The sequence below is a fragment of the Squalius cephalus genome (genome assembly GCF_949319135.1).
Source record: "Squalius cephalus genome assembly, chromosome: 11".
NCBI classification, from domain to species: Eukaryota; Metazoa; Chordata; class Actinopteri; order Cypriniformes; family Leuciscidae; genus Squalius; species Squalius cephalus.
The window spans coordinates 15,583,855-15,611,592 of NC_137132.1; the positions used below are offsets into that span (position 1 = coordinate 15,583,855).

General features: G+C 38.3%; 3 protein-coding genes across 7 annotated transcripts in view; 2 read left to right on the forward strand and 1 right to left on the reverse strand.

The window, feature by feature from the left end:
- Positions 1-75: 75 nt before the first annotated feature.
- LOC307167804 (uncharacterized protein) lies at positions 76-8,867 on the forward strand. The gene is made up of 6 exons (XM_079887106.1): positions 76-163; positions 1,943-5,126; positions 5,646-5,879; positions 7,316-7,472; positions 7,814-7,943; positions 8,051-8,867. The coding sequence occupies exons 2-6, from the start codon at positions 2,014-2,016 to the stop codon at positions 8,194-8,196; spliced, it is 3,780 nt and encodes a 1,259-aa protein (XP_079743232.1). The 5' UTR covers positions 76-163; positions 1,943-2,013; the 3' UTR covers positions 8,197-8,867.
- Positions 8,868-10,427: 1,560 nt separating this feature from the next.
- On the forward strand, positions 10,428-16,835 carry ankk1 (ankyrin repeat and kinase domain containing 1). 2 transcript variants are annotated; one of them, XM_079884990.1, is made up of 8 exons: positions 10,428-10,682; positions 10,951-11,230; positions 11,469-11,620; positions 11,717-11,766; positions 11,962-12,117; positions 12,678-12,778; positions 13,943-13,967; positions 14,069-16,835. In XM_079884990.1, exons 1-8 carry the CDS (start codon positions 10,486-10,488, stop codon positions 15,322-15,324), a joined length of 2,217 nt encoding a protein of 738 aa, XP_079741116.1. In that variant the 5' UTR covers positions 10,428-10,485; the 3' UTR covers positions 15,325-16,835. The 2 variants fall into 2 exon arrangements, with proteins under 2 accessions (XP_079741116.1, XP_079741117.1); XM_079884991.1 differs by lacking the exon at positions 13,943-13,967 and having other exon boundaries at positions 12,678-12,794.
- A 6,636-nt stretch (positions 16,836-23,471) lies between these two features.
- drd2a (dopamine receptor D2a) overlaps positions 23,472-27,738 on the reverse strand; it is a 42,048-nt gene continuing 37,781 nt past the window's right edge. For all 4 annotated transcript variants that reach the window (XM_079885118.1, XM_079885119.1, XM_079885121.1 and 1 more), the window contains one exon: positions 23,472-24,792. In XM_079885118.1, the coding sequence (XP_079741244.1) occupies positions 24,605-24,792 (188 nt within the window). In that variant the 3' untranslated portion in view covers positions 23,472-24,604. The remainder of the gene's footprint in view (positions 24,793-27,738) is intronic.

Below are 27,738 nucleotides of genomic sequence, written 5' to 3' on the forward strand. Positions count from 1 at the left end.
TTAATGCCTGCTCATCTTTGCAGAAAGCATTTGATGATGCAATGAGAAAAAGTCAAATTGTTACAATTCAAATAGGTTTAGCAGAAATGAGTCTGACAGTGTAATCCAGGGTTCGGGACAGGATTTGACTAACAGACTGCAAAATGGAACCTCAACACCTAAGGTTTGTCCCAGAGCATATTTCAGATGGTGCACCACTATCCTTAAATGTGCTGTAAGCTATTTTTTCACTGTTTTTTTAAAAAACTTTAAATACTGTCATCATTTACTCCTCATGTTGTTCCAAATCTGTATGACTGACTTTCTTTTGTGGAACACAAAAGAAGCCAACGTTGATGACAATTGACTTCCAAAAAAAAAAAAAAAAAAAAAAGTGCCTATCACTAATGATTTTTTAGATAATAGTATAGTATTTAGTATTTTAATAATAGTAATTTCAATAGTATTTTACCAGTTCCCAGTTTTATTTTTGAAGGCCTTAAAATCCATTCCATTGGCTGAAACAGCTTTGTTTATGGAAATTCTGTTTAGTGCCTATATTACCAAATCTGATATGAAATGAAACCCCTTCCTTTTGGTTTTCTTAAAAGTTTCCTAAATTCAATCTGTTCATCATTTAAAGCTACCGTATCTCTTCAGAAAATTTGGATTAAACAACTCAATTCATATGGATTAGTTTTACGATCTCTTTATGAACTTTTTGAAGAGTCAAAGTGGTAGTTGCTTGTACTGTCAGTGGAGGGACAGAAATCTCTCATATGTCTCCTGGAAAGAATGTTGGGAACCACAGCTCTACACTTTATTTGAGTCTTATCTGAATCTGTTTGATGATGGATGACTCGGATACTAGCTTATCATAGCAGCTCACGCAAGCCAACACACATGAAAAAGTATACACAGTCAAACACGATGAGGATGATGAGGGATTCTACTGACGCAGAAATCCGTTTCATTTTCTCAGCTTGCTTTTGTTCACGTGTCAGTAATCTAATCTACTTATAAATGACAAGAGAGGAAGGTAAAGCTCACATTAGGCTCCTTCAGAGAGTGTGGTGTGAGCTCTGTTGGGACAGTATCCTTTGTTGTGCATCTCAATGTAGTTTCATTATAATGTTATGTATGTGTAGCTTAAAAGAAAGCAAGAGAGAAGATTAAGCATGGGGATTGGTTACATATTTTTCATTTTTGGACTCACAGGTATGTACACTAAGTTTGTCTTCAATAACTGCTGTAATCAGCACAGTAAATGTCAAGTTAGAGACATGATTTATTAAAGATATTATAGTTGTAGTTTACAAACTATAAAATTAACTCATCTTTATATTTTTTTTATAATAATAATAATAATAATATATATAAATTGTTTAAATTTTATTTTAAAAAATATAAAATTGTATTCATAAAATTATTTTTAAAATAATGATACATTTTGTCATTTATCATTTTATACATAGTTGTTGATATTTTTATATAATTAAAAATATATAATTATAATTTTGATGCTTACCCATTATACCCATCAATTAGGTATCAAAAAATATTAAACATTTTCTCTAATATATTTAATTGCGATATAAGAGCACTATTGATTAGATTCAAAGTAAATGTTTCAATTCAATACAGTGTTATGGACCTGTTCTTATGTGTTCAGTTCTGTGCTTCTACGTTTTCCTGTCCAGCGGTTGCAACTATTCAGAGATCACTTAATTTCCCAAAACATTTAACACACTTCTGTCTAATAAATAACACTGAATTATTCATTAGTTACGGCAAATGCTGCAACTCACTCGTTTGTACTGTTACGGAACATGCAACCTTATGCATGCAATAATTTTATTCGGTCGTAAAATTTTAATGCCTCTTGAATTGTTTATACTATAGGTATTTATGTGTATTTTATGAGCCATCTCACAAGCAAAATTGCAACTCTGCTACTTTTCAGTGAGTGCTAAGGAGGAGGACCTGCAAGGCTTTCAGTCCCTGCAAACCGAGAGCACAACCTTCATAATAACTATGCCATCGGAAGAGCAAAACAGCTCCCGTGACAACAGTGGAAAATTTTCCACCGAAAGCCCTGCTCACCTGACTGTGCCTGTAATCAGTTATCCAGGGACAGATTTGTTCCATACACCACATGAGAGGCAGCACTCAAGTACAGTAAATGCAACCACAACCACTGATAAAGATGCAATTACCTCAAATGGGCCAAGCTTTGTCTTAGCTTATGGTACAGGTTCACATTCCACGGGTAAGGACGGCACTGCTGTGAAGCCGTTTCAGTCCAAAGGAGACCTCTCATTGATCTCCAATGATGAGGGAGGGCTTCATCCCTCAGCTGAGGCTGAATTTGAGTCAGTGATGAATGACACCATGATGCCTGCTGCTCATCTGTCCAGAGGCAGGGAAAAGATCTCAGCTTTTTTTCACGCTTCACTGGAAAGCAAGAATCAAAGAGTCTTGGAGTCTATTACTCCTTCGCCCGCAAATGACATTCCCATGTTATCAGCCTCTGATCCAGCAGTAATTGATAACCTTGGGGAGTCAAACGAGAGTGTGGAAAGACAGGGCGAAAACAAGAATGAAAATTGGACTCTGGAGTCGTTTAGAGCTGATAAGCCTCTGAATCGTTCTGAAAAGGCTTCTTTAAATAAGAATCATTCGACCATTATGCATTTTACAGTTTTGCAGGGTTTAGGGCTTTTAACCACTGAGCTTGGTCAAAATCCAAAAAATGGATCTGAGCATGAGCCAAAAGAGCTGAAGAATCTGCTTTCACCAAGTTCAGTGATCCTTGATACTCCATTACAAGTGAAATCAACCAGCCAAGTAATAGTTAATAAAATGATAGAAAGCAGCAAAAATCCCAGCACCAATGGACCAAAACCCTTCGGGGTGTCACTAAAGCACCCAGACTCAATCTTTTTATTCTCTGCTTCAAAGCTGACCCCTACAAAGCTTCCAGACGCAACCACGCTGAATTATTTTTCAAACATGGAAACAGCTGCTGGCGAAATGCACATGACAAAACAATTTGTGGCCTCGCGGTTGATATCTGACTCCGTGCATAGAATTGTCTCAGCGAGGGATGGACTAGAAAGCAAATCAATTGTTTACACCAAATCAAGTAAAGAGCGTCAAATTAAACCAACGCTCCAAACCTCACCAAACAGTTTCGTTCATCGTCTGAATAAAAGTGACCTTTCTTTGGTCGCTCAAAACTCTTCTCTACTCAAAACGTCAGATCTTTGTTCCAAAGAAGCCAGAACATCTAATATCTCTGTGACAGAGAAACGTAACAGAATGGATCATTTTCCAGTTCATCTGAGTGAATTGATAGCCTTTAGTACTGCCTCATTTGCCAACGCTGAGGAAGCAACTATAGCAAATAAGCGAATGTTCATGAAACAGACTCAAAGTTCACTTGCCGCTCTCCGAACCATTTCAACTCAAGAAGACACTTCAAAACCCCTCAATCAGTTTGATGAATTATCTACTGCAGTGCCTCTTCCACCTTTGACAAAGCTTAAGAATGTGTTTCATGTCTTCAAAGTGAATGATCATCAGCCTCTAAATATTTTCCCCACAGAGAGATTAAAGCCTTTTGTATCAGTTCAAGTTCATGAATCGATTCCACCTTCATTGACGTCTGCAACTGTGAAGAGATTTACAAATCTGGAAAACTTCTCTAAATTCGAATCTACTAACCAAAACCAACAGCACGATGGGTCACAAAAAGTCCCGTTCATCATATCCGAGAGGCCAAACATGAACTCAAGTACATTGGACACAGGACACGAAACAGTAAATGCAACCACAATCAACAAAAAGATGTCACATTTTAGGGTCCCACTTTCTAACAGCGACATATCCACAACAAAGACCTTCATTACAACAACTATGTTTTTAAAACCACGGGTGTCTTTTGCCAACATCTCCCAACTCGCTCGTGCAGTTTCACTACCAACACCTTTTGGTAAGTCACAAAATACTATGACAACAGATGCCAAAGTTCTCTTAAAACTTTTGTCCATCTCTAAGAAAAGTAACAGCAAGGACGCCTTTTTAAATCACTCGTTGACAACTGGAAAGATTGCTTTGCCGTTAGACGACAAGCAACAAAATCTTAAAAACCCAAGAGGGACTGTGATGCTGTTTTTCGGCAGCTACACAGTTAGCAGTATCCCATCAGTCCAGCAGCGTATTGAAGCTCACCCTGGAGAGATATTTCTCACAGAAACACCGCAAACACAATCTGTACTTCAGATTGAGTCATACTTAAAAAAGAGAGATGACATGGTTAAACCAACAACTCTGAAACCACATAATCAGAACAGTCGTTCAGTTGAAAGCACGAATCAAACTTTGTTGACGCCAATTCCGCACAAGATTGTTTTACACCCAATTCACACATCTGTTCCCCCCAGTGTTCACTTGATTACAGAGTTTAAACAACATTTGACCCTCTCTGTTTCACCTTCAGTGTCTATTGGGCAGGCAATAGCGCATAAAAGTGGACAAGACAACCACAAAAATTCACTTTTATCACATCACATGTTTGTAAATTTATCAGATGTTAAGGAGCATCCTCAGAACACGACATCCAGCCAAATTTCTGGCATCAGCTGGCACACAACAGCTGCTGCACGCACAGAAGGGGCCCTGAACACATCGCTCCTTGAATCATCCAATGGAACAACTTTTCCTTTGTTTCCTTTTCAAATGCAGAATGTGTTGCATACAGAGCATTTGACTTTAAATGAGGACCAGACCGATTTTTCCTCAACAGTAAATCAGCATTCACAAACGACACAATCGAACTTTCCATCTGATGAAATGTCCAGTTTAGGCGCAACAGATGATGTACAAAAACACATTGGGCGGACTGCGTTGTCTGCTCTTACTGGGGAAAAGTTCTCTCCTCTTCTCCACACGGATTTGAGTTTCTCAAGTACAGAGAAACAATTGCTCCCCAATGGTTCATTACCCTCCAGGGGAGGGAGTGAAGATATTTCACATGCCACCACTCCATTTGCTGAAAGTGACTCGGGGAGATCTACTGAGTTTGTGTCAGACCTGCCTGTAATAAACAGGAAGAGGACGGTTATATCATCTGATTCTCTCAGTGGGTAATGACTCAGAACTCTTCAATCACTTTTAATATGGAACAGAAACAATTTTATTAGCATTTGTGCTGTGCTAGATCAATAAGCAGATAGATAGGTATGAAGGTTGTTTGGTTAATTGATTGATTGATTGATTGGTTGATTGATTGATTGATTGATTGATTTAAATTAAAAACAAAATACAAATCCGATTAATTGGACTATTTTGTTTAATGGGATGAATGAGACAATGAATAAATCATGTCACATTTTAGTGTCCCTCTTGCATCAGTGTTATCTGGTGAACTACTTTTGTTTGTTTGTTTGTTTAGAAAATTACATTAGTTGTATTATTTATTTATTTTTAATTTTCCAAAGAAGTATGGCTGCTGTTGTTGTGGATGGAATGATACAGAATAAACTTTAGCTCCACAAGTACAGATGCAATCTATAGAGATGCCAGCATGGTGATAAACTGAAGTCAACGTGATTCATTTTCACTGCACTCAATTGGATTTTGACCGTCTGATTGTCTTCTTCCAGTCAGGCGCAAATCTCTGATGATATCTGCGGCACTGGCAACTACACAGCAGAGATGAGTCTGAACTTGGAGAGAGATATCATGCCCGGAGATCTCATCCCTGCTCTGGGAAACCTACGTGTCGTCATCAGCCTCAAAACAAATAACAGCCAGGTCAACCTAGAGATAAAATCCTGCTGCCTCTCGCCTACTGGCAGACTAGATGAATTTAACACCACCTGCTGCATTTTTTCCAGGTAATGTGCACCTCTCAGGTTATTTTAGATTAGCTCAAATCACATGGTGCCCTTGAACCAGGCCACATTTCACGTTATGGTACCAAATCAGCTACGTGGTCCGAGCACGGCTGGATTATACGGATCCCATCTCCCTCGTTTTTATGTGAAGGTTTAATACATCAGCATTAGTTCCTGTTTATAGACTAGGCTACATTTTAACTGGTCACCTTATCACAGGGGAACAGCATTATAACGATTGGCTAAGAAACGTTCCCTCAAACTGTTTAACTTGGGAAAGCTATAAATATCCTGGGCGAAGCATGTACTTATATCGAGCTGAAAGTTGTGTGGTTAGAGCAATACAGTAAACTGCTGATGTCTGTTTCCCTACTGGTGTGTGAAGTATTCACTTTCTGTGAGTGTCTCGGCTCTGTTGCCAATAGCACACTGACACTAATATCCAGAGACAGCACAGTGTGTACTTTCAGTAGAGTCGTGTTCTAAACCTTTTGTCAAAACAACATAATCTATGAGGTAAATTCTTTTAAAATTCTTGATACTAGTACAGTAATTTGCTTTTGTTTAGCAAAATTGTCTCTCAATCAGGGAGACATGGGAGGTAGGATTTTTTCAAATAAAAGGGATAAGGAAATAAAACATAACAAAAGTGTATAAACCACTCATTTTTGTAAATTGCTCTTGGGAACATCAACAACAGCTGATAAAGGTTCAGAGGGAGGAAGCCGGTGCTTCCCATTTTGCATACCTCTGCACTATTTGCTGTGTATGGTACATAAGTACAAGTAGTGTTTTCTCACTGACATATACTGTACAGTACAGCGAGGCTTAGTGCAAGAATCTTAGTCACTGACGCAGGCACACTGTAAAAAGTGATCATTTGACCTAAATTAAAAAAGTGAGGAAACCCGTCACCTTAAAATTATTACGTAAATAACCTTCATGCGTAACTGAAAAAATTAAGTTATGTGTTCACATAACTTATTTTTTCCAATTACGCATGAAGTTTATTTTTATCCGGCGGGGGTCGGGAACTTGATTCTGTACATCGGGTGTTGATTGGATCCGGATGGAGGCAGATCTAAATGCGAGCTTTCAGTCGATTAACAGGAAGGGGCATGGTTTATGAGGATCATATTATTGGAGAAGTCCGGCATACATCACCAGAGAGAAGTCTGTAATTTCACTGCAAGATCCAGTTATGACATTTTGATTTTGAGCTCTCTTTTTTTTTTTGTAAATGTTGATGAATGCATGAATGAAATAGTTCACAATGACATCAAAAAGACGAATATTAGAACATAAAACTATCAAAAATCTACATACAGCACTCCATCCATGCTTTCACCTCTGTTTGCATCACTCGTCAAGTTCATTATTTTAGCAATGTGCGTGGCATCAGAGCTAATGCGTCTCTTTGATTTGTTCTCCCTCAGGCTGCCTATAGAGCCCCATGGCATTAGACTGCTTCCTAGCGTCCTGTCAAAGAGCGCTAGCTTCACCATCAGTCTTTTCCAGATGATCAATTACTCCACCGCTTACCTGCACTGTGACCTGAGTGTGTGCTTGAAGAACCATTCTGAGTGCGAGAGGGTGAGTCTCAACCCGGCCTCACAGATGAAAACTTGGGGATCATTTATCACTGTTGAAGAGGTCTCAATATTTCTCCTGAAAAATGTTCTACTTTTCATTACTCTCCCTCTTTTGATGACAGCATCTGCAGTTTCTAAATAAATGATCTTCTGCAGCTTGTTACTCTGTCACTGCAAGACAGAAAGTGAAGTGGTCGACAGTTCGTAACAGGCTAACAGAATAACTCGCCGAGTCTGTAAACAAGTTTAATGTATGCAGAAGTTAAGGGAATTTATTTCTGCGTTGTATAATGGCTTGTTTTCAGGATGATGACATTATTGGTTATCCATTTCACATCTCAGCAGTGTGTGCAGCGTCGAAATGCACGTCTCGGAGAGGAATCGAGGGCCGTCTTCAGCAGCACAGGAAACCGCATTTCTTTCGGCCCTGTTTTGAAAGGAGCAGACAATTCATCAGCCTCTGAAACAGCAGGTAACGTACTGTGTTACCAAGTTGTTCTGGTGGAGTAATAAAACAAACTAATGGGAAGATATTTCAGCCGAACTGTCAGTCTGATTTGGTTTGTTAATGCCGCACAGATGACACTGAAGCCATGGTGGTGATTATCAGCTCAGTGGCCGGCTGTTTGCTGGTGTGTTTGGCTCTCTTGCTTGTCTGGATTGGGAACAGACGTTGTTTGCAAAGGTCTGCCTACTGCTGGTCCAGGGGCCTTTGTGAATGCTAACAGAACAGAGCTCACTGCAAGCCAGCCAACCGGACTAAAATCTGCATCAAGCACTCAATCATTATTTGACAGTTTTTGAATTGCTCATCATTATGTTTAGTTGTTGCACTGGGAAACTAATGAAACTTTTAACATTGTTAAAAGTAACCCAAAGTTCTTCTGAATATTCATTTATTCTGCATCATAGTGTCAAGCTTTGAGTATTACAATAGAAATGTTAAAAATACAAGCCAATTAACCATTTCAGTGTGAATACTTTTGTCACACAGCTATTTAAAGGGATAATTCACATAACTTCATGTCGTTTCAGAACCTTAAAAGTGCAGTCACATTTATCTTTGTTCTGTGAATTTTCTCAGACGAAATCCAGTCATTTCAGTTGGAATCCATGTGAATGGGAATTTCGTTTGAGGGCAAAAGTTTTCCTCACACAAATTTTCGCAACAGCTTCCAGTTGCTCACGCAGATTGTACAACAGAATGCTGATTGGTTTGAAAGAGACTTCAGTGTGAGCTGTGCTACACTATTTATAGTAGACAATGGACCTTTGAAATTTGACCGCATCTTAACACAAAATATATTTTGAAGAATGTATATAAACATCTGTCAAGTCCTACACAGGATTGGACCCATTGACTTTCATTGTATGAATAAAAAACAAAATATCTATTTTTTTTATGTGCGTGTGTGTTCTGCAGAAGAAAGGTTTTGATTGACATGAGGGTGAGGGTGAGTTGTCCCTCTAACCCTCGGTTGGGTTGTTCATCCTACCACTGTCTACTTTCTTTTTCTTACTTTTGACATTTACCATTCTTTAATGCAGGATGTGCTGATGTCAAAGATATACGTGAATTCTTCTCGTTATGTATCACTACCCCAGCGCTCACAAAAGTTAGATATGTTGTTCAGCTGCTAATTAGATTTCACTCCATGTGTTTCCTTTTCAAGTAATCGCCGTTGGATGAAAAAAGAAGCAATTAAGTAGTTACAAGCAGACATTGCCTTTGAGATGCATCTCTATGTAAATCCCACCGTCAGGCTGGGACAACCTAGGGGCGAATCAGATTTACTGTCTTTGAAGATCACTTAATAAAAAACATAATAGCTTCTTGTAATTGAAAGTACAATCAAAATGGGCCCAACAGGAAAAGAAGTGAATATGTCACAGAACTGGAAAGAAACAAGCTTCAGTATTAAATCTTTGAAAGTGCAGAACTAGGCCGTTAGAAACACTTGTGGTTGTTTAATGCGTAATTACTCCCACAATAATTAAGGTAATTAGCTTATTGATTGCATTACTTGTAGTGGTAAAAGGTAATTTATAACAGTTTCAATTGCTTTGCGCACTGTACACTGAAAATTACAGACAACTTCATTGCATTATTTCAAAGTAGAACATTATGGCATGTCTTGACTGTGAATCTGGTCCTTGCATCAATATATACCCAAGAAGAAAATCAACAGATTCTGTATTCATGTTGAAATGGTGGCTGGCTTTGTGCACCTTTTAAAGGATGAAGTGTCTCTTCGAGTGGAGGACAAAGCCTGAATCACAGCGGCTGCATGCCAAGTCTCTCCTTCGAAGCTTTACAAGAACGCTGAAGAGGCATGGCATCGTCCTCTCGGTTCAAAAGTGCTGCTTGCCGCTTGATTTTAATTACTGTTATTAATATCATTACTTTATTTTTGAAAACCTGCCATTAAAGGTTCATTTGCATCACACTTTGACTTAGAATAACATTCACTTCACAGGTTTTTGCTAATGTGCCAAGAAATTCAAAAGGCAGCGCTTGAGAGATTAATGAACAGTGGGAAAACTTCCAGAGAACATTAGTAATTATATTGGAAATGTGACATGCATTTTTTTTGCACTAAATTGTGTGTTTAAGTTGTGTTGAGCTGTAAGATAATTAATCATAACACCCTTCAATTATATATTTAGCATCAAATATCTTTGGACATGTCACTAAATAAAATAAAATAAAATGCAGCTTCTTCCCTATAACAACAAACCACAAACATGGTAACATATGAGGCAATCCCTGCTGTATAAACATGAAGCTGGTATATCCAGTTATCAGGTGTCCCGCATGAATCTCTCAACCTCACCTGTGTAACTCATTCAAAACTGGTTTTGTTGCATTTCTATTCTAAAAATCAGTGCTCTGACTCCTCCCACCAAAACCAGCAGTCCTTTTTGTTTAATATGCATTTCCTTGACCTGGTTTCTGTGTGCCAAGAAGAAATGTTGAAGGACAGAGTCTTCATTTCCTGAGCCTGGAAAACAAAATGACAGCAGAGAATTCCAGCGTAAAGGATTCTTTCAGAGATGGCAGCCTGGAGAGATTTACTCATTTTAAAAAAGACGACTTTGAAAATGACTGGGAGAAAGTGGTTGAGCGCAAGTTTGGTCGAGTCTATAAGGTGAAGCTTAAAGTCTGGCGGGAAACGTGTGCCCTGAAGACTACAACCAATGATGATTACAGGTACAATTACACGTCAGAGTAGAAAAAAATATACTGTTATTATAGTTGGCAGTTACCATAATGACAAAGTATTATAAACTGACAGTTTTCTTGAAAGCTACAGTAAATTTAAATATGTATATATTAAACTGTATGCTATTGTATGTATTTTTGTAGTTCTCATTATATTTGTATTATTATTTTTATTGTCTGCTCTTTATATAAAATATTTGCATATACTATATATATTATTTTATTATCAATTATTTTACATTTTATGACCCAATAGGAACATGATAGAGATGTCCAAAATTGGAAGAATGAAGTTCAATTATTTAATCTCCATTTATGGAATAAGCAAAGATCCGCCTGCTTTAGTGATGGAATATATGAGAAAGGGATCCTTGGATAACCTTCTCAGCAGTCATTTCTTAATGTGGCCCAAGAAATTCCAAATGATCCATGAGATGACGATGGGCATGAATTTTCTGCACAGCATGAAACCGCCCATCCTTCATTTAAACTTGAAACCAGCTAACATTCTTCTTGATGATCATCTTCACGTAAAGGTGAGTCAGATGCTATGTCATGTTTTAAAATGTATCTGAAGTCATTTCTGGTCAAAAATAGACTCTACAAGAAAGAGAGCTAGTGGTTTTGCTAACTCTTTAAAATAAGGTTGTATGATAACATTAGTTACAGCTTTTATAATTCTTGGTTAATGTTACTTTACATATATGCAAAATGTTATGTTAAATACAACCTCATAGTGTTGTTGCAGTTTTACGATATATTTTCTCTTTAAAGATTTCAGATTTTGGCCTCATTAAATGGGAGGAGTTCTCTAGTAAGACTGAGTTTATTGAACACCTGACAGCTCGAGGGAACATAAACTATGTGCCTCCAGAGACCTTTACCCAGAATCCTGAACCTCCTGGAACCAAGTATGATGTGTACAGGTGAGAATTCATAACTTAAAGAACATTACGGTATGTGCATGAATTTGACAATGAGTTATGATATGCCATGAAATAATCATCTAACCATTCTCACAGCATTTCTATTATTATGTGGGAAATTCTCACTCAACAGCGCGCGTATCAAGGTAAATATTGTTCCTAATTTTGCCACTTTTAGTTAAAATTAGTTTCAGGCCACTTTTGTACTGAATTCATAGCATATGCCTTTTACACTCTGTTTGTTATGAGATTGCTTGAAGCACAAGCTGTGTTTGTATTAAACTCATTATTTGGAGTTAATATAACACTCCAAGCAATTTGTTCTGTTTTTCTTGCCACAGGTCTGACTATGACAGAAATATTAATCAAAGTGTCATCTGGCAAAAGGCCTGGTGTAGAGAAGATCCCTGAAGTCAAGCCCCCGGAGTGCGAGGACATGATCGGTGTCATGCAGCAATGCTGGGACCAAGACTGCAGCCGGCGACCTGCTTTCTGTGGTAACAAACCTCCTTTTTTTTCTTGCTTCTGTTTAATGAGGAACAGTGCTCGATTACAAACAGACAAAATGCATTCCTGAAGCCTCAGTAGGAGTTTGCTCGGTTGTCTCTCTGGTCTTACTCCTTCTGAAATAACAATGACCAATTAAACAACATTGTTGCACCTCTTATCAACCTGCCTGTTCCTCTGCGATTGTATCTTCATCAGGTCACCTTCAGTAAAAGGTCTAATTAAATTAGTGATAATGCTTATGAATTTTGTTATTCAATGTTTGTGTTCAAGCATTAGTTTAATAAGCTTCTGCTAATTTTGTCGCATTGTTGTATTGTATAATGAGCTAAATATGATTTATCTTGTACATCAGATAGCTAAAAGTGCATTTTACACTGCCAATTTAGATGCTCCATAAGAGTTGCTAAAAGGCTGTCAATCATTGGCTGGCCATTTGCAAAAAAAAAATCCCAAATGATCACTCTTGTGTGAAAAGCCCTAAAAAAAGGCAAGAGCAAAAATGTTCCCCAAAGTGACATTCAGCTGCATCATCTCCATTTTTCTGCAGAGATCGTTCGGGTAACTGAAGTCCTCAGTGAAGTCTTGAAAATACCAGAGACGGTTTCAGGGGGTGAGATAAGAAAGCGTCTGCCTGAACAGGTATTGAATGTAAGTGACTCCTCCAGTGCATGTTTTGACCACACTACACCATCAGCACATGAGGTGTTAGCATGAGTAATATTAAACAGTGCAAAATATTCATGTGCAAAACTTTTTACACCAAACTGACAATTTTTTCAAACTAAAGCAATAATTTGTCCACATTAGTCCGACTGAAATTGGACTAACACTTAGACAAACAGACCTAGACCTAATGTGACTGCAGCTTGGCTTCGTTCAGCATTTATACATGTTAATCGAACTACAATTGGCGTCAGTGTTGTATGCTTGCTCCAAACATCAGTAATGATGCACAACGTGTATTATACATAAAGATTATGCAACCTGCGAAATGCATTCTCTGGTAACAAACATCAGTTAACAGACCTAGATAATGCGATAGCAGCTAGGCTTTGCCCAGCATTTATATACGTTAATCGTACTTCAGTGTGCCTTAGTGTTGTGTATATTTTCATTAATTTCAACTTTTTAGAGATTATGGGCCAGATTTACTAAACAGGGCAAATTAGTGTGAGAGCGCAATTCCAAAAAAGTGCCGATGGGAGTGGAAAGTTCTGTGCATGATCTACTGACGACGCGCAAATTAAAAAACATTTATGCAACATTAAGGAACATTCAATGATGACCAATGCAATCTACCAAGAGCAGCGCATCTTAGCGTCTGGTTTAAGACATGCTTTTTTTGGGGTGGTGAATAATGGTGCAAATACCAGTAAATTGACTAGCGCAAACCTTAGTAAATCACCTTGCATGATTCATTTACTCTCTTCCCATAAATTTTGCGTCTGAAATGGAAATTACAAATGCATATGCAATAATGTCAGCCGCAAAAATAACTGTCCACGCCTTTTTAGTGCTAATATTTCACTGCGTGACTTTAGGAAATCCTGACAATAGTTGTTAACGCCAAAAGAGGGTTTGCGCTTAAGCAAGCAGTTAGTAAATATTGCCCAAAGACTATAGCTCAAGTACGCAAAAGAAAGCACTGTAGTTCAATTATAACTGCGCATGTAAACGTACTTACTGCCATATCGATCAGCACAACAAAAACTGCACACAAACACACATTTCTTTGAAATCCATGACAACTATTATATTTGCAAGTCACACAATAGATGTAACATGAATTTAATTTTGCTTTCTCTCCATTAGCCAAAGAAAACAGCTGAAGCTTCAGGCAAGTATTTTGTTCTCACAATCAATGTCTTTCTTACTTTCTGTACAAACGCACTGTATATAAAACTGTCCACCATCCCATTTTGTTCCTATTCATTACAGATGATTCTAGCATTCACTCTCTGCTAATAAGAAAAGACTTTGAGAGCTTTAAGAATGTTCTGCGAAAAGAGCATGTATCGACGCTCTTCCAAGACAACAACACCCTCCTTCATCACGCCGTTGCAAGCGGGGACAAAGAAAGCGTGCGGATGGTCCTGGATCTAGGAGCCTCTGTGAACTGCCAGAGTGTAAAAGGCTACACCCCACTCATTGTTGCAGTTCTCCACAAGTTTTACGACATCTACAGCTTGCTGACAGAGCGCGGGGCTGACGTCAACCTCAGCGATGGCGACCAGTGGACTGCCCTGCATTTTGCCGTACAGACTGGCGATGACAGAGCCGCTCGCCTTTTGTTGGAAAATAAGGCGAGAGCCGACGCCAAGGAGAAGGACGGCTGGACGCCTCTGCATCTGGCTGCTCAGAATGGCCACGAGAACATTGTGAGAATCTTGTTCCTGCGTCTGGATGCCGTGGATGAGCAGGAGCACCAGTCTGGCCGTACGCCACTTCACGTGGCTTGCATTTACGGCCATTTAGAGATCGTCAAGCTCTTGCTCAAAAAGGGAGCTGATGTCAACAAACAGGATAACCTTCAGTCCAGTTCCCTACACTTAGTGGCAGATGAGGGGCACTTCAGGGTGGCCCGTTTGCTGGTTAATACTGGGGCTGATCTGAAAACAGTCGATAAGCAAAGCTACAGTCCCCTTCATTTTGCCGCTCTGAAGGGTCACACGGGTATCTGCAGACTCCTATTGAGTAACGGACTCGACCCCAACATCAGAACCTATCAAAATTGGACAGCCATGCACCTGGCAGCTTTGAAAGGCCATCCGGAGACTATCCTTGTGTTGGAAGAGCACCATGGCTTAGTCAACGTCCAAGGGAAAGACGGCTGGACGCCTCTGCACCTTGCCTGCCATCATGGACAGGAGGGGGTGGTGACGGTGCTGCTAACAGCAGGTGCTGACCCTAACCTGGCCGAGGATACCGGCTGGACGCCCCTCCACTTAGCATGTAATAGTGGCTGCTTCCCTAGTGTGCTGCAGCTGATATCCCATCAAGCCAATGTGAACGCACAGAATAACAGCCAGTCAACTCCATTGCATTTATCCGTCCAGCTCAGCAACATCCCCATCATCAAAGCCCTGCTGATGAATAATGCACAGCGGGGTATAAAGGACTCGAAAGGATGTACCGCTTTAACCTTGGCTCAGCGGTGCAACAATACAGAAGCTGTGGAGCTACTGGACAGCTAGCACACTGGTTGAGACTCTGGCGGAGAGCGAGCCGTGTTCAGTGACAGATAACTCTACCATTAGAGGGAGTCCAGCATTGATTTCTGCTATCGATTTCCTTCCTTCCTGCAAAGCCTGTTCTTATAAACACTCTCGCTGTTGTTTTGATTTAGATTTCTAGAATTTAACGCCTTTGTTTGGGTTTGGTTTGGAGCTCAGGTGGTTCTGGGAATGGAAGTGTTATGAATGAAGGATTTTGACTAGCAACATGTAGTGAAAGTCAACAGAATCATAATTGTGTCAGTTTATTTATAGTGAATAATTCATCAGAGCATTTTATTCTTACAAAATCAGTTGTTTGTTTGTAATATTTAATCAAAATATAATAACTGGCTCCATCCCTGAAACTACTTTCCTTTCCTCTTCTGTTGATGACACTTACGTTTGCACAGGTTAATGAATAATGTTAAAGGGATAGTTTACTCAAAAATGAAAATTCTGTCATCATTTACAGTCCCTTGTGTTGTTCCAAACCTGTAGGATTTACTTTCTTCTGCTGAAAACAAAATAAGATATTTTGAAGAATGTTGGATACCAAACAGTTTTGGTCACAAGTGACTTCCATTGTATGGACAAAAAAAATCTCAAAATATCTTCTCTTATGTTCCACAGAAGAAAGAAAATCATACATGACTGTAACATGAGGGAGAGAATTTTTTGAGTGAACTATCCCTTTAACTAGAAGCCAGATTGCAATACCTTTATCAAACTCACATTCAGTCTGGCTCCATTCTGGTGTGTAACGCCTACATTTTTTCACAATCTAATCTATTTGCACACTTCTTTTTGTGCTCAATATCCCATTCAACTTTAAAACACATCATATGAGAGGAATAGAATAAATTATAAGAATAAGTAAATTCATGCACAGTAAAAAAAAAAAAAGTCTACTACAAATTGATAATCATATATTTAACATGATTCAATGCATTCATGCTAGTATGAATTGAATTCCATCAATGTCAAACATACACGTGTACAGTAATGTTATGGGTAAAAAAAAAAAAAAAAAAATCTCAACCATTTGTGGCATTCAAATGGCATGTTGCATTCACAGACAAAAACCTGTTTGACAACATGCTTATCACTTCCCAGCAGGCTTCCGCTCACATTCGACAGCTTTGTCCTAAATACAAAGGGCAAAAGAAAAAAAACCCTGTCTACTTTACTTATATGGGTGCATTTCAGTCATATTATGTGTGATATATTATGTGTGAACTGGTTTCAACTGACTTTTCCTCAAGTGAATATGTTAATAAAACATCAATGCCTTGTGACGGAATCAGAACACATACAGACTATTATCACAGACTGTGGTTTGCTCTGCAACCTCTCAACTGTAATGTACATGACACTTTACATATCTCATCAATGTCAGCATATTAACTAAAGCTTTGAGAGCATCTATAGCATGGATTGATGCAACCCTCATTGATATGCAGTAATATGAAAATAAATTATCTTTTTTATGTAACAGCATGTTGTCAGGCGTTTTTCTCTTGGAGAGAGATTTTACATTAGTTTTGAAAATGGATGGATAAGATATTTCAAGTTATGTACAGTATTGAATTCCAAGTGAGTAAAATAATAATTTATAAGTAATTCTGTTTAGTATTGTATGTGTATGTGTGTGTGTGTGTGTGTTTGTGTGTGCACATGTTTACACAAAGACTAAACAAATGCAGATTAAGAGAGGGCTTCCCACTGTGTGCTTTACACTTGTCAGATATCCTCAAATTAATGTAATTAAATAGTTGTTAATGTTTTGATCCTGAGAGGAATTTTTCTTCAAAGCTTCAAAACGTTCATATTACCAAAGCTCAAAATATCCCCTGTGGACTATTGCTAATGCAACAAAGAGCATCATATGCGGATTAGGTTTAAATCTCCACAGCAAATTTGATCAAAATTCATTTATACACAAGACTGCACATCCAGAGAAATGTGCTAAAAAAAATACAGTACCATCTCAAAGAGTCTTTTTGGGTCCTTCAGGCAAGCACATAGACAGCTGTACTAATGAGTGGTTGATTATTCACCCAGCATGCACTGAAGCCCAATTCCAGAGAATGACAGGTCTCAGGGTCAACACATTATCTGTCGCCATAATAATTATTTTGTTTACATTATAATTGCTACAGTAAGGCACACTGTGTGTCTTTTTCCACCCCATTAATTATGGTTTTGTGGATTTCAGTCCATGTACGTTATATGTTTAAGTTATTTACTATCATTCATTTAGTAAGCATAAACTGAATATGTCATGAATTGTTTAAAAAAAAAGACAATCTCATCATTTGGCACTGGAAAGCAAAAAAATACCATTATCCCCTGGTTTCACAGACAGGGCTTAAGACTAGTCCTAGACTAAAATGTAAGTCTGAGCTGTTTCCACTGAAATAAACTTGCACTGACTGATCTTAAAAATATATCAGTGCCTTTTTAGTTTTAAGATGCACATCGGTAATGTTTTTTTCTAAGCATGTTTATAAAAATTACTTAAATGTCCTAATTGATCTATGGTCTAATCCTGGCTTAGTCTAAGCCCTGTCTGTGAAACCGGGCCTATATTTATTATTTTATGAAAACTTCAATAAATCCAATGCCAACGGAAAATAAACACTTGCTTCATATTATATTAAAGATTTTTTTGTTGTTGCCAAGAACCGGGCAGTTCAGAACATTTTTATTGATAGATCCAAAAGAAGGTTTTTCTTCTACCTAATACCATCCGTCATCCAAACAACCTCTGAATCACCTTTTTGGGAGTGTAGTGGTGAAAGATGCTGATGCAGGGTTCATTCCCAAATGTTGTGGTAGTATGAAATAATGGTTTACAGATTATTCGTCATGTTGATTGAAACTGGCTTTGTGAATGCTTTGCGAAAGATAAAGAACTTCTGTATATATGACTCAGAATTCCTCAGAGATGTGCGTATTGTCAGATTTTGTGGCACTGTTGTTTATTCAACAATGAAGTATGATAGAATGAGGTTAATGTCAAATTTCATGACAAAGCCATGTTAATAATATGGGAGTTTTAGATGGAGTTTGTCATTGTGACATGGACAACATGGATGCCTTCTCTTTACCTTAAACTGAACCTTGACAAGACTGTACACACCTTAATCACTCACTTCCTGATGTTTGGATCACCAAAGAGTTTTCCCTAGACAACCAATTGTCCTTCACTGATCTTGTCACATGCTGGACAAAATAATGACAATCACTTTTCATCCACGTTTTCCCCCAGATCTGATATCAATTCAATAAATTATTGTAATTCACTCTGAACTGGTTGCATCTGCCTGAGTGTATACAAAATTTGATGGAATTCCTCTAAATCGAAAAATTCTTCCATTCAGGTCAGTCCATCAGCTGCTCATACCGTATTTGCCACAGTCAAAATATTGTTTTTGACATTTATCACATCCAGAGGGCTGGCTTACTGTCAGAAGTGTCATGGCCAACCTAATTTGCTCTCTCTGGTGTGTATTTTAAATGCAACTTCAAACAAAATGTCAAAAAGAAATGTCTTTCTAAAATGTTATATATCACCCTGTCACATGGCGATTGCCATGTACTTTCTGCAGACTGTTTGGGGTTCTGAAAGCACGCTACAGATCGTTAACAGCAAACAATGCCAAGTATTTGAATTTGAGCAGCAAGCTCATTGGCTGCTGATGCAACAGCAACCAATCAACTGTGCTATGTAGATAACGACATGATCGCTACCAATAAGTTAAAGACCTATCAGCCTGCACCATTTCATGAGTTTCATGCATAGACTGTAAAAAATATGGACAAAGCGTCTGTGACGTCACCCATAGACTTTCTGAAGAACAGTTTTGAGGCCGTTTATGGGGGGTATGGGCGGCGCCATATTGGAAAATCTTGGAAATCCTAATGTTCAGAAAGGATACAGAGGTGGTATGATGTGTTGTGTCAGATCATGGCCGAGACGTCAAATTTCAGGAATTCCACTCGGCGCAGCGCAGCCTATGCTCGTTATCAAGCTGTCAATCAAAGTTTACCACGCCCTTATTTGTCATACATTTTATATTTAAATACGATCTAAACTAACGAGTTAGAAAAAAATTCACCCCCCTCACAGTTGTCAGGCACTCGGAAGCTATCGAAAAATACAATAAAAGTCCATGGGACCAACCTGTAAAAACATGAATTTATGCTGTGAAAACGGACATTTTAACATGGGGGTCTATGAACATTTGCTACCTTTTGGGACCTGCCCCTAGCGGATTTTTGATGTATTGCAGTTTTTCGCACTTCAGGGTAGGCTTCATTTTTCAGATTAGAATGTTGCCGCTTGGTTTCATACCAGAACTATGTAATTGTTTTCAGGTGGAAATGGACCTTTATCTATTCCAAAACTGTTTTGTGATTTGTACGTTTAAAAAAAAAAAACTTGCTCAAACAAGCTTTAAATAACGAATCACAATGTGACAAAAAATCACACACACACACAAAAAAAAAGATTCATACATATTTCTAAACGTATTTTATAAATGACTCTATTATTATAGGACTTTAATATTGTAATCAGTTTGTAGCAGAAAAGGGTATATGACCCCCATTCATTTTTTTCCTCTTGACCAGTAGATCATGGCACAAAAATCACAACTCAACACATTTAACGAATGGCTACAAGAAGTTCAACTTATTTTTGTAATTTTATCTGAATATTAACATTTGTGAGATTTAGTGTCTCTAAAAAAATTTGTGACACTGTATTATGCTGAATATTTTTTGTACAAGTTTTTTCCCCCCTATTTGTTAATGACGATTTGTGGACACATTAAAATGGGCTACTATAGTGGGGCATCACATTTTGTGCAATGATTAGCAAATCTTTCCTTAACTCATTGGCTTGATGCATCATCAGTTAAACTTATATCTCAATATGTTACAATTTAAAAGTAAATGGACAGTATTCTTACGGGGGCATCTTCCCATCCTACCCTACTGAAGTAATTACATTTAACCTAGTTTCCTGTAAAGCGCTTTAGTAGAAATGTGTTTACTTAGAAATGAATGTAAATGTGGTGGCTCTAGTCAATCAAAAAATCCCTTCAAATCATAAGGTTTTACTTTGAGCCGAAGGGATCGGTTCAATGCTATTTCCTCAAATGATTACATAATTGTGTGGACAAATGACTTCTATTTGCAATTCCTGACAGCATTGCCCTGTTAAATGAATCAGCGCTGTGTAGTTTGACTGGGTGAGGTGTGTGGCGTATGGTCCAGTAGGCAGCATGAGCACTCTTATTAACACATCAGAAAAACAAACACAGCACCTGCCTGTGGCTCAGCTGGTCCAGCTTAATTCTCTTTAGTTGGGCTCATAGGAGTGGGGGTTACTGTGCCAAGCAAGTGATTATAGCTTCAGCGCTTTGGGAGCCATCACACACTCCCTCCTTCTCTCTCTCTCTCTCTCTCTCTCTCTCTCTCTCTCTCTCTCTCTCTCTCTCTCTCTCTCTCTTCTTGCCTTCAGAACTCATTCTCAGCCCAACATCTCCAGCAGCCCAAAGATTTAAATCCAAAAGATGACTTGAAGAGACAAATTAGTCCATGCTGTACAAGCTTGAATTAGTAAAGTGAACGACTACGTTTTAACCCTTGTGCATCAATAAAAAGTTTCTCTGAGGTCCATATAAAAAAAACTGTCATAAAAATTTGAGGCTTTGGAGCACAGATGTAAATTTGGTCTCATTTTAAAGAAAGCCCTTGGCTGGGTTATGGAGGTTTAAGTTTTTAAAAATGTATGATAATATGAAAATGATTATGATAATTATTTTATATAAAATATATAATTAATAAAACATGTTGAACTCAAAAAACTGCTAGAAAATCAAAGTCATAAATCTAAACAAGTTGTGTTCCAAACGTGAGGTTGATATCTCAAAAAATGAGCTTTCAGTAAGATTATTTTTTTGGGCGAAGCACCAAATTTTCCCCATTAGATGCCAGCAAAGCTCCACTGGTGCCCACAGTGGTTGGATTTGTGATTTTCGGTAGAGTTTTTCTCTCTCAAATATTACACACGCCCCCACACACACAAACCACATACAAACCACACTCTGACATCCAGACCAACAAACCCACGCAATTATCATTGCATAATTTATCTAATTGGCTCTATAATATGCAGAAGCAGAAAACAGGATTAAAGTGAGTATTTGAGTACCTGAGAAAATGGCACCATCTGGAAAAAATAATACAATTTTTAATTTTGAAGTCTTGCCAACAGAATGAAAGCCTATTAAAGGCACACTATGCAGTTTCCGTTTTTCTCAAACAGCGACCCCTAGAGTCGCTGTGGAGTACTTGTATTTAACGTTACTGTCGTAAATACCACTCGCGCAGAGACGTCGTTTACTTTTCCTTGACTCTTCCGACCGCGCTTTCTTCGCTTTCTTCTTGGACTCTGCCATGATTCACGTCTGAAATGCGTGCTAATGTCTTGCATAGAGGCTGCTTCATATGCTGTTGATGTATGTAACGTCGTGCCGTAAAGCAAGTCGTGATTCTCGCGAGATTTGGCAGGGCGCCACCTCTCAAACTTGCACTCAAAATTCCACCCTCCCCATCCAATTTTTTTGCAGTTGGGAAAATTATACAAAAATAAATAAATACATAAAAACTGAAAAAGACAAAAATGTACATAAGGACACACAATGGTTAAATTTTTAGCTCTTTTAGAATAGCTTAAATGATTCGTAAATGTTTCCTTTCCTCCCTTGTCACTTTGTCACCTTTCACATTTCCAAAATGACTTAATTTCCCATCCACGACCCCTTTCTTGTTAAGTGCCGACAGCAATCAAGGGCTGTTGAATGCCTCGTCTAATGATGAAACCTGTCTTTGCATTTGTTCTCCATTGACTCGCAAGAAAAGTAGACCTGATTGCAGGGTATCAAATGAGCAATTTTGTTAATTAGAAACTGTCCAGATTCATGACGTTTCTTACACGGAATGTCGTGGTTTTCTTCCAGGAATATTTAGAGCAATTTACCAAGCTGACGCTATTTTTCACAGGTAATTTAGTCAGCTAATGAGGCATGAAGAATTTTAAGTTCTTAATCTATGTCTATTGAAAAAGTCAAGAGTGGGGTTTACTTTGCTCAAGTGTTTCTCATTTGTCAGAGCAAAATCATTATTCACAGACTTCATTTACTGCACGTCCACATCCATCCGCATTTGTGATTGGAATGCAAGCAAGTGGTGAAAAATGTTCTTGGCAGATTTTATTTTGAAATGTGCAATGATTGATTAGTGCCCTACACCCCGTCGTTGAGGGTCAAGCACCACAGATTTAATCTCATTTTAAGGGCTTCAATGTAAGTCTATACGGATGACCCTGGGAGTTCTGACAGTGATTTGTTTTTCACAATCAATGCAGGATGATCATTTATAACATGTCCCTTTACCTTACACATTGAAGTTTACTTTGTGATAGCCTACATTTATTGTTATAAGATTACACTTAATGCCAACATATTAGTAAATAATTTAACTTTTTTTAAATGAAGATTTTACAAGAATTTAAAAGTGGAAAGTGGAGAAAAGTGGAGAAATGCTGTAACTGGACCGTAATGTTTCTCCATTGACAGCCATTCAGAAGGCTTTGTGGAGGCATTTGAAAGAATGCAATGGATATTTTTCTCTTTCTGCTGTATATCGACGTCACGGCTCAGGGTGGATGTGGGCTGATTAAGAGCTTTGGACTTTAACATTGTTTCCAGGGATTTTGAATTCAAAATGCACATCTGAAGTTCTGGACCACACAAAGTTTAGCAGTGTAGTGGTGTGTGTATAACCAACAAAAAGCAGTGTGTTGATCATCAGCTGTGTCCACAGATGGCTGCCATGGGGCTAATGTCATCGTGTTGTCCACAGAACATGCATTCATATCAAATGTTCTGTGCCACATCATTTGAGTCAACCCTCAGGCCAGAGAGGAACTTCGTTTAAGCTCCAGTGTTTTAAGCTTTACTCCATAAAGTTCACAGGAAAGTCTTTCCCCAAAGCTCTCGCAAGGTTTACGATGGATAGCAGATATTGTAGCTTCATATCACTAAAACATCTGTCATGATACGGTAAACCGCCAGGGCACAATTACTTTATTCATATAAGCCTATATAACTGTGCAACATACATCTCATGAGAACATGCATTACATTGCAACGGCAGGCCCATCACATTCAAGGTGTGTCATATCAAGCATGAAAAGCTACGTATATAAACATAATAAATAGTCAAATGGAACCTTAAATTAAATTTACACTCATTTTGCTGACACATTTGGCTGATGCTCTCGTCAATCCACACAAACCAATCGTCAGGGACTGCATGCAGTTCATCCTTATTCTCCCCTTTTACTCCGTCAGTATTATCTTATCTTCCACCAAGACAAAAAAGGAACCGAAATGGTTAATGCTTCCGTCGGGAACGTTGACAAACGACGGTCAAGGTTGTTATGTTTGAAAATCTCAGCATTTTACTGAAATTATATACTTAGCTTTTTTTTAAATGTTAAATCCACTTTGCTGTAGGCATGGCACAAATGCTTTGATATTTGTACAGAAATTACAGTATGACCTGGCTGAATGTATTAAGGTTTCTGCCTGCTGTTAGTTGCTGAGAGAACATCTAACAAACATATTCTAAATGTGGGACATAACGTTGCAGACATGACTGGCATCAATAAGCTTTTCAACAGAAAAAAATTACAACCTCCATGCAACGCATGGCCTATTGGCTACTACAAAGCATCTGTTTGTATCGCAGTACTGCATGTCCTACCATGATTTAACATTTCCACCTACTGTAGCTGCATTTAGTTTCTGAGCAAATAATCAAATCAAAAAAATAATACTGACAAACAGATAAGCAAAGGCATTGCTTGAAGTTGTATTCCAAACAACAATATTTGTCTGTGCTGAAGAGACTGCTTAAAAAGCCCCATCTCCCTCAGGGATTTTATATGCATTTTTCTTCTCTTTTTTGGGCGATATGATCTTGGAACAAAATCATTTTTATAATACAGACAATTTATATACATTCCTTTAGTTATAATCTCAATGAAATGCAAGCGATATCGCCCCCAGGCCATAGTCCGCATGGGATCTGATTTTGATTCTTTAAATAATGTTTTACAGTGTGTCCACTGCAGATGAGGTATTATTTCCATCCCTTCTGCTCCATTGAAGCGAGTTCTCTCTCAACAGTGTAGAATCTTAATAAAAGCTTTGCGAAACTCAATGTTGAAAGTGGTGTATATGATGGGATTGACTGCACTGTTCACGTAGCCCAACCACGTAAAGGCAGTGTAAAGTTCAGGAGGGACTTGCCAGTAAGTGTTCACAATGTGTGTGATGAAGAACGGCAGCCAGCAGATGATAAATACACCTGAAAATAAAGAAAAAAAGATGTTGAAGAAAATATTTGGGTGGGCAATGTTAAGAAACTGTGCTTTATATATAAACAGTTTCATTCAGGGGTTTAGCAGAGACAAGTTTTTTTTTTTTTTTTTTTTTTTTTGCATTACAGGGATTATTCAAAACAAATAAATAGAAAAGAACAAAGGGAGGAAGCACACCACAAGTCAAACATACAAGTGAAACATCTGTATCCCTTACTTGTTACCCTTGCCTTGGAAGTCTGTTAAAATACATATCAAAGTCTTGTTTCCACACAAAGTCAAACTGGCTTAGGAGCAAAACCTTCGGATCCTTTTTGAAAAACATTGACCCGATTTTAAAGTAATTTAACCGTAGAGGCAGGCAGGTTGTTTCCGGCAGCTCGAACAGCCTGTAAAATGCTGACTTTATCCTGAAAATTGTGGAGCTTCAGTATCACGGTGCACGCGTTCTATTTTAATCTGGCCAGGCTTAACGTCGATATTCAGCAAATTGGACAGCCATAATTTTAAAAACAGAACGGGGTTAGTGGCTTCCTCGCCCTCGGGTAGCAATTGATAATCGGGTATTATTCTGATGTTGCATCTCCTGCTTCTGTTTTCCAAGTCATCTATTTTGTCAAGAGCTGCCTCAAGAGTCACCTTCATCTTGACCAGATCTGCGTTGTCTCTGGCAACGGTGTCTTCCATCGTTCATATGTGTGTCTCAGCTCCAGCGACACGGCCTTCAACCTCAGTAAAATGTGCCGTCACCACGGAGAGTTTCTCCATCAATGGACTAATTTTGTTTTCGAGTGCTTTGTCCACTCCTGCGAGTACTTCCGAGGTGATACGTTTAGCTAGCGCATCCATTTCGCCAGCGTTTAATGATACATTCGTAATTTCAGGCGTATGCGCGGGAGTCAGTAATTTCGATCTTTTCTCTGACATACCTTGTGTCAGCAACGAAAGACTGAAAGAGTTAAAAATCAAAGGGCTCCACAGCAGCTCGGCAGAAACACAACTACTCCGCCATCTTGCGTCACGTGACTCCCAGAGACATTTTTTTAATGTCATGTAGTATTGTGCAGCTCACTAAAACAAATGGAAGATGAAATGCCATGTCTTACTTAAAGCTGCAATCCGTAACTTTTTTGGATTAAAAATTATCCAAAATAATTTTTTGAGCAAAAACATAACCAGCCAGTGTTCAAAACTATCTGCTTGCCTTAGCTCGATTCAAAACGGTAAGCTTGTAATAATGTTTTTAATTCCAGTGGTACTGGTGGATTTCCGCAGGAAATTCAAGCATGTCTTTGCGTCATTACGTCACATCTGTGTCTCGGCTAGTAGGCTATATTGCGTGTGAGGATGTTGGAGGTGGAGATTTATAGCCTTTTCTCACAGCAATTGATATAATTAAACTTATCAATTTGATGGTGGATCCAGAAAGGTTCAAACGACAATCACCAATGACAACTGGAGATTCACCCGTTGTAAAATGCAAAAGACTTTGTTCGGACTTCTGAGTGGCTACAGAAAAAAAGAGACTGCAACTGGGCCCATGCGAAAACCAGGATAAATATCGGAAGGGCATTAAATGTAGTCACTCAATGCTGATGTTTGTTAAAAATAACAATTTGAGAACAAAGTATAATTTGCACGGTTTGACGTGATATGATAAACGATCGTTAGATTTAATCAGCGCGATTTACTGCAATGCTTTTTTTCCCTTAGTTGGTCAGGACAAAAGTGGATGTTACTTACTTGTTCATATGACATTTTCCGGTGAAAATTCTTATGTTGGTCATGCTTCCAAAAAGTAGAATATGCGATTCTGAATGAAAGTATCCACACCGGCGCGGCGACTGACAGCCGCACATTCTCCTCAAAACATTGGATTCATCCGCACTGTGCCGTGCCGAGGCACAACCCACGTAAAGTTGATAATTCCGCGAGTAACTGTAATTGCAGATTTCGAACAGAGATGGCGACAAAGAGGAAAAACTACGGACTGCAGCTTTAATGTTAAATGAAAACAAACAGTGTTGTTAAAACTGAAGTGTCTAATTTTTGCACCATTATCTTTGTATCACCAAACAGCAAAAAATTAAAACAGAACACTTAGTCTGTCTGCTATTGGTTAGGCAATCAGATAGTACCAACCACAGAGTCACACCATTGGCTGAGACAGTGTTGCTGTTGTCAGGCTGGTCATTTCACTCAGCGGCCATCTTTGAAATGAAAGCTTACGATTAATTTGAAATCACCATTGAAATCTGACAATTTTCTCATAAATTTTGTTTCTTATGCTCGCATAGCATTAAAAAAGCTTATTTTTCCCGGCTATAGACCAGCCAATGCGCATGTACAGTCCTAAGTGTGCATCTCAGAACACTGAATGTTTCTTCTAATGGCAGCTGCAGTGACGCGATGACTTTACCAATCGCAATTGGCTCTTTTATTTAGAAGGCGTGACTTATGTCATATTGCATGTTACACTTTCGGTTATGCTTTATTTTGAGGTGACCTAGTTACATTGTACTTAAATAAGTACAGAGTAATATTACTTAACTCCATGTACTTACTATAGAGTTACAGTTAGGGTTTGGTTTAGGGTTAGTTACTTGCAATTATGCATAATTTACTGTTACTTACTATAGTAAGTACATGTAGTAACGTCACCTTAAAATAAAGTTTTACTGCACTTTCTCCCATTCATAAGTAATATGAGTGCATCGTCTTTCTATATCTAAAGTCTTTGGTGATGATCAAATAAACAGCATTGTTTTCAAAGTGCCACAGAGCCAAATTATTTACACTTTACGAGCAAATCAACCAACAAATCGTCGCTGTCAGGCGGAATCCTCGCATCTCCAAAAACATTATTTTTCAGGAAATTATAATATATATATATAATGGCATATTTTTTGAGTTATTAAACATTGTATCGTTAA